Source organism: Vanessa cardui, chromosome 1 (assembly GCF_905220365.1).
Source record: "Vanessa cardui chromosome 1, ilVanCard2.1, whole genome shotgun sequence".
NCBI lineage: Eukaryota > Metazoa > Arthropoda > Insecta > Lepidoptera > Nymphalidae > Vanessa > Vanessa cardui.
In genome coordinates, this window is record NC_061123.1 from 10,786,133 (window position 1) to 10,793,030 (window position 6,898).

General features: G+C 31.5%; 1 protein-coding gene across 1 annotated transcript; it reads left to right on the plus strand.

The window, feature by feature from the left end:
• The first annotated feature begins 416 nt into the window (after positions 1-416).
• On the plus strand, positions 417-5,360 carry LOC124532972. Its single transcript, XM_047108115.1, has 3 exons — positions 417-956; positions 1,260-1,437; positions 4,483-5,360. The coding sequence occupies exons 1-3, from the start codon at positions 544-546 to the stop codon at positions 4,642-4,644; spliced, it is 753 nt and encodes a 250-aa protein (XP_046964071.1). The 5' UTR covers positions 417-543; the 3' UTR covers positions 4,645-5,360.
• The last annotated feature ends 1,538 nt before the right edge of the window (positions 5,361-6,898 follow it).

Genomic DNA, 6,898 nt, shown 5'->3' on the forward strand with positions numbered 1-6,898 from the left:
ATGCTACACATTTAATAAAACTTATTTGCTAATGGATTTCTCATTTAAACATTCGTCTATCTAAAATAAATATTTAATGTAAACATTAAAATCGATTATGAATAATTCCATAATCATTCGATAATACGATTCGATATTTAAATGACAAACAACTACTTGACTACACTAAAAAAATTTGACACGTAGTATGTTAGACAAACAATAATTTAACTACATATTTATACGTGGTTGTAATACAAAAGAGGAATAAACAGTACCACTCGGATTTTCCGGCATTGTATCTGAGTTTCATTTTTATCCGACTATCTAAACTTGTCCTAACAATAAAACCGTTATCTGCATAAGGATATCGCTTATGACGAAACAAATCTGAGATGTGTTTCGTAGAGGGGATACTCGTATTGGCCAGGACGACGGCCCAGGCGTAGCGCAGTGGGTTTTCTGAAGGCTGTGGCGCGAGCCGCATGCCAACATATCGGGTGACCTCGTGCGACCCTATTAATACAACAAACATCGTCAATCTAACATAGTACGGGCTCAAACATGGAGTTCATCTACACGTGCCTTTGTCTATGTATGGTCGCGGGTTTCGCTAGCCCTGCGCCGGCCAATGGCTTCGTATTCCCGGACCAGCGGCGGCAGGAGAAAAAATTGGAGCCGATTATCACACCGCCGGTTCTTCCGATACTGGAACACTTAGAACGCGACCCCAGCACTCTTCTTCCGGGCGAAGGGGGAAAGAGTGTGTCGAATCAACCGAGGCCACGATTTGGTTGGGGTAATAATTTTAACGTGAAGCCGACTGGAAATGGGGGTTTGTCAGCGAGTGTTAGCAGTAGTGCGAGTGGTGCCGGTATAAGTCATTCAGCTTCCCAATCCTTTTCGTTTGGTTTCAACGAAGGTTTTAGTGCGTCTCATTCAGCCAGCCAAGCATCGTCCTTTAATGGGTTTGGAAGGTAATTCATTCAATTTAATATGGCACAGTACTCTAAGGCCTTACCCTAAAAATATTTGGTATTAAAGAATGTATTTAAAGGTGAAAGTGTGAGCTTATTAAATTTTAAGGCTTAAATTTTAAAATAATGTTTTAAATATCTGAAAGAAATAATATACTATTTTTAATTATCTGGTTATTTGAAAATAATGTGAAATTGTAGTTCTTGATTATTATGTGATGATATATTATTTATAACACAAAATCTTTTCAAGAAATACTTTATCCGAAAAAACTAACAATTGTTATACTTTATTTCTTTCAGTGGGTTTGGTAGTAGCCAGGCCAGCAGTCAAGCGGCTTCCTTTAGCGGTGCGGGTTCATCACTTTCCGGAGCAGCGTCGTCTGCATCATCCCATGGCGGTGGATTCAACAGCTTGGCGGGAAGTCAGAGTGCCTCATCAGCTTTCGGCTTCAACTCATTAAACGGATTCCAGCCTGATGTAAGTAAATTTTAAAGATTTAGTGATTGAGGATTATTTTAGGAATAACCACTATACTATTTTGAGACTATGATATTAATACCTTTCTCGTCCCGTCTGTTTTTGTCGTACATCGCAATTTTCGAATTCGTTAACTGAATGTCATTTTTAAGGGAAAAAATTTTTGTGTTAACATCATTACTTTGCTTAAAGAAACTTACAAGTAAGCAATATGCGTAGTAATCAACATTTTCCAGAATATATTCATTCCTTTAGTTTTACATTACATACAAATTCTTAACCAAACAAAATTACTAGTATCTTATATAGCGACAGTTATTGTTTATCAAAAATATTTTTTATAATTTTGATAAATTTTTGTCAAACGCATGAAAACCATTTGCATGATATGCAAAAAATTACGACATGTGTATAAATAGAAACACTCCAAACCCAATAAATATGCAATAAAAGGTACATTAATGTTTACTAATTTTGATCTCAATACTTTAATGTTTTATAGAATTTATACTAAAGGAAACATTTTAGTTATAAACGTATATACATCACAGAGGTAATAGTTTTAATTTGCAAATGTGAATATAACCTTCGTAGGCGGCATACGTTTAATATTAATTGTTTATTATCTTATATTTTTTATATCACTAAACTAATATAAACCTTAACACCTTGAAATAGGACTTAACTTCGAAAGCAATATGATTATAAATTTAAGTTACCTAAAATGTGTCATTCAGTCCGGATCTTCTTATCTTACATCACTTAAAGGTCGGATTTTTTATCCTGATTCGAACAGGATATTTAGCAAATTTTCAAATGCTCCATATTTAATTTATTCGAGTAGTATATAGTCTAAAATATATAATATGTATTTATAATCGACTAAGACGAGATGGCCCTGTGGTTAGAACGCGTGCATCTGCGGTGCGGGTTCAAATCCAGGCAAAAATCACTGAATATTTACATGCTTATTTTGTGTTTATAATTCAACTCGCGCTCGGCGGTGAAGGAAAACTTCGTGACGAAATCTACATGTGTCTGTAATTTCATAGAAATTCTACCACATGTGTATTCCACCAACCCGCAATGGAACAGCGAAGTGGAATATGTTCCATACCCTCTCATTAACTTTGAGAAGTTTGTTGTTGTTGTAAGCAACTAAGATGTTCTACAAACCCATTGTCACGAGGGGGGATGGGGGTGTTTTCGTATGAGATTAGTCAATTGCACTGGTGATACTGCCCATCGGTATGCGATGGGTGACACTTGGACACGACCGATGTTCAGACGCCAAATTAAAGGCCTTACGTATTTTCCCCGTAATCAAAGTGAATCACCACCAAGCTGTAGGTTAATTTCGAGAATATCCGATATGGTTTCTTTGACCCCGTTACATTTTGAATCCTTAATCTCTTCAGAAGTTGCCTTTAAAGCTACTAGAACAATAAGGTAGTTAAAAAAGACAATTTAATTCGTTCGGTCGTAATCTTAAATCATTGAATGTTAAGGTCAGACTTTCATATCCTGGTTTGAATTGAACAGGAAATTCGGTACCTTCACTTAAAGTTCACCTTTCAATTTACAATCCTGTTCTGTCAGATGGCTTAATCGATCAATATTTTTTTATTTTTTATTTAACCATCATATTCAACCATTTAACCATTTTTTATTTAAATCGGTTTTAAGTAAAACAATTATAAGAATTTTATTAATTTCTTTATTTATAACAATGTGTAATGTGCATAAATACTCTTTTTACCAATACTGAATATTTACGTCGTAATATTATGGAAAAGTTTTCGTGTTTATTTGTGACCAAATGCCGCTCTATAAAGCACTCACAACGCATCTAACTCTTGAAATGTGATAAGCCATTGTTCAGTGTTAATCTATTTTGATGCATTTCATCTCAATATCATATTCAGCGATGAGTATCGAGTTTTATTTCTATAGCTCTTCTATGAACCCACAAATTGTTTGCTCAATGTAGCTGCAATTATTAACTATTAATTAATTAAAACATCAATAAAGAGAGTGAATCAAAGTATGAAATATTAGTCATGAAAAATATCTTGGCAATTTTCATTATTTTTGTGAGAAAGTTAGTGATAGGGTTTCATACATGTCTACCTAAAAAGGACACCTATTCATTGGATGTTTAATGTTTGACGGGCTGGTGAGCCAGTGTAAATACAGGCACATGTTACATATATTTACTAGCAATGTGTGGATTATTTAATATAACTTGCAGATAGAGATAGACACTTACCATCAAATAGTCATTTGTCCATACCATACCCATTTTATAAAATAAATAAATATATGACGTAACCGCTAGCAACGATCGTGTTCAAATAATATGTAGACGTAAAATTCTAAAGTCAATAATGTATCGCGTCTACACAAGTGCGTTTCAAAAGTCCAACAGATATTTCTATATGAAACTACACTAATTATTAAAAAAAATATGCTAAATTATGAAAGCGAGACTTTCTGAAATTTCAAAATGATTAGTTGAATTAACCCAGCGGACTGATCAGATGAAATTGTACTTACAAATTGGCAGTTTATCGCAATCAAATCGTTTCCGTTCAGCCGTTTTTCTATTAAAAAACGCAAAGATTGCGTTTGCGGTGTGGCAAAAGTTAGATTACAATATAATCGAGATCTTATTGTTACCGATATTAATAAGTAGAATTAGTCCTCAGCGACTTAAGCTGAGGTTTGTTTTAGTAAATGTTTGAAGTTGGATCGGTTTAGAAACGGGAACGTATCAATTCTGTTGTAAATTAGTAGAATTGACCCTCTACATGAATAGAAAATAATCAAATATTTAGGTATCTATCAAGAACCAAAAAAATCCTCGATAATTAATTTAGGATATGAACTTATTTGAACCAAATAATGTATTTAAATAGTCGTGTTAAATGTTGGTATTTAAATAAGAGGAGAGGCCTATGTCCAGCAGTGGACAAAAATAGGCTGATGATGATGATGATGATGATGATTTAAATAATTTATAAAACTTTATTTTCTCAATTCCAGGCTTCGTTTGGAGACGGTCTTCTCGATATCAGACATCAAGGCGTTCCAAACTTCCCTTTCCCCGATCTCATCGGTAGAAATAAAGGATTTGGTGCTGCTGCCTTCAAAACTGGACCTCTTTCAAGAAACAGTGATGATTTCTTAGCCGTCCTAGTCTCTTAAATATGCTAACTTTTATATGATAAACAAGCGTTATAGACACTCCAAAGACTGGCGCTGGGCGCTGTACGCCAAATATTTCCTACACTGTGTTTAGCAATATTCCATGCCAGGGGCATAATATGTTTTATAAACATTTCATATGCACATATAGTATGTCAATTTTAATGCAAAGTATTCGTCATATTCATTAAGCTATAATTCACTAGGTGAGTTATATTTAATAGCGAGCTTGAGAAGAAAGTTAGAAATACCCTTATTTATTTTCTTTAATAATTTCTAAAGAAAATAAATGAAATATGAAAATAAATATAGTTTCTTTTAACGATTATATGATACCTAAATGAAATTATTTTGTAGATATTATATTTTAATTAGCGAACTTTGTAACGATATTAATGTCACAAAAGAAATATATGTCAAATAAACTCGACGATTGTTGAGTATAGAAAGAAAGTATTTTTATGATATTAATGTAAACATCTATAAAAAATTGTAATTTTCCTATCGCATCTGCTATGTACGATTGCTTGATTATGGTTTTAAATATAAATGATTATCTGTGAATACATAATGTATCAGTAATATTTGCTGAATACATTAACATTTTAAAAAGCATAACATTTGCTTATCATGTTCTACTCAATTTTCTACGACTGACTCTATTTATTAAAAGTAGCGTTATTTAATTAAATAAAAAAAAATGTATAATTTGACTATTTTATTTATTTTTTATAAATTCTGGTGGAAACACACACTTAAACCAATCCAGTCATCGACCACTATAGACGTCATAATATGCTAATTATTTTGTTATATAAATTCTTCTTTTTAATTAACTTATTTCTTAAAACTGGATAAAGCGGTTGTTACTAGTTACAATATAGAAAATTACAAAAGTTCTACGACAATTTACGACTGCTTAAAAATATGTATTTACATATGATAATATACTACTGTTTATATGGAAGAATATACAAAAATATTCCATAAAAGCTAATACATAAAACTTGTAACACTTGCTTTTCGCTTGTATATGGCACAGAGAAAACAATATTACAGATATTTTTTGGGCAATAGTATACCAGTATTAATAAAATGATAGGAAAAAACATAAAATATAATTAATTTTATTGCTCATTAAAATAATACTTTTTGGATAAATATTCTTGGATTTAAAGTCGGTTACCAATAAAGGATAGATTCAAAAACAATAATTATTGATACTAACGTCATTGCAATTCTATTTTGTTTTGAGAGAGCAACTATGCGAACATATTGCCATTTTTAATCCTTGGAAACTGTTTTGCGACACAGTGGCATAGTTGAAACGCTGACGATAAAATGCTTAAATTTGGATTTGAATTAGATGAGAATTGATTGAGGCTGCAGTTAGAATAAGCTTAAAGTCTAAAAGACTATTCAAAATTGAAATACTTGCCTCGCTTGGACTGTTTACTTTATTTGAAAATATGTTTAATTTTCCATTTTTACACTTTATTTATAATGTACCTACTTAAGAAGGTTCCATAAAACTTGTATTAGCCTAATAATAATAAAAATATGCTACAATTTTTTCATAAAATAGATTAGTCACTATAAAGGCAATTTTAATATTAGTTAACTTCTGATATTAATTTTATCATACATATCAAAACAAATTATAATATTTTTATTTTATGGAAAATAAAACAAAAACATATATATTAAAAATTTAATACATTAAATTTTGAAAACAGTTAATTGTAATAAGTTAATTATAAAAAAATACCACTATTATCCTATCATAGAGACTTAGATAACAAAGAGACTATCATAGGATCTTTTTTAAAATTGATGCCATTTTCCTCAATGACTGAAAACTGTATGTTAAGAATTAACGATTGCCTGTATTCTGAATAGGCATTGCCAGGCATTCAGATACTGATGTAAACTTTATATGTGTTTGTAAACTCTCATCAAAGAAGATTTCAAAACAAATTACAAAATAAATACTGTAGACAGAGCCGTGGAGTAAAACTTTTGCGTTGTAGTTTCTGCTTTCCAATTATTTAAATACCTCCTTGTCAAATTATTAAAGTTTTAACAAAATTACCTTAAATACATGTACTATGCCTTCAATTTGGAAACAGTCTTATGTTGTGCCTATTTTTAAAAATTGAGATAGACATGATATCATAAATTATCGTCCTATTTCGAAATTAAGTTCAATTCCAAAACTTTTTGAACGTATAATTTATGACAAAATCTTTCCAAG

Bases quoted from the DNA above. Each gene is read 5' to 3' on its own strand.
- LOC124532972 (XM_047108115.1), top strand. From the start codon at position 544: ATGGAGTTCATCTACACGTGCCTTTGTCTATGTATGGTCGCGGGTTTC. The intron at 957-1,259 runs GTAATTCATTCA...TATTTCTTTCAG, and splicing joins TCCTTTAATGGGTTTGGAAG to TGGGTTTGGTAGTAGCCAGG. The intron at 1,438-4,482 runs GTAAGTAAATTT...TCTCAATTCCAG, and splicing joins TAAACGGATTCCAGCCTGAT to GCTTCGTTTGGAGACGGTCT.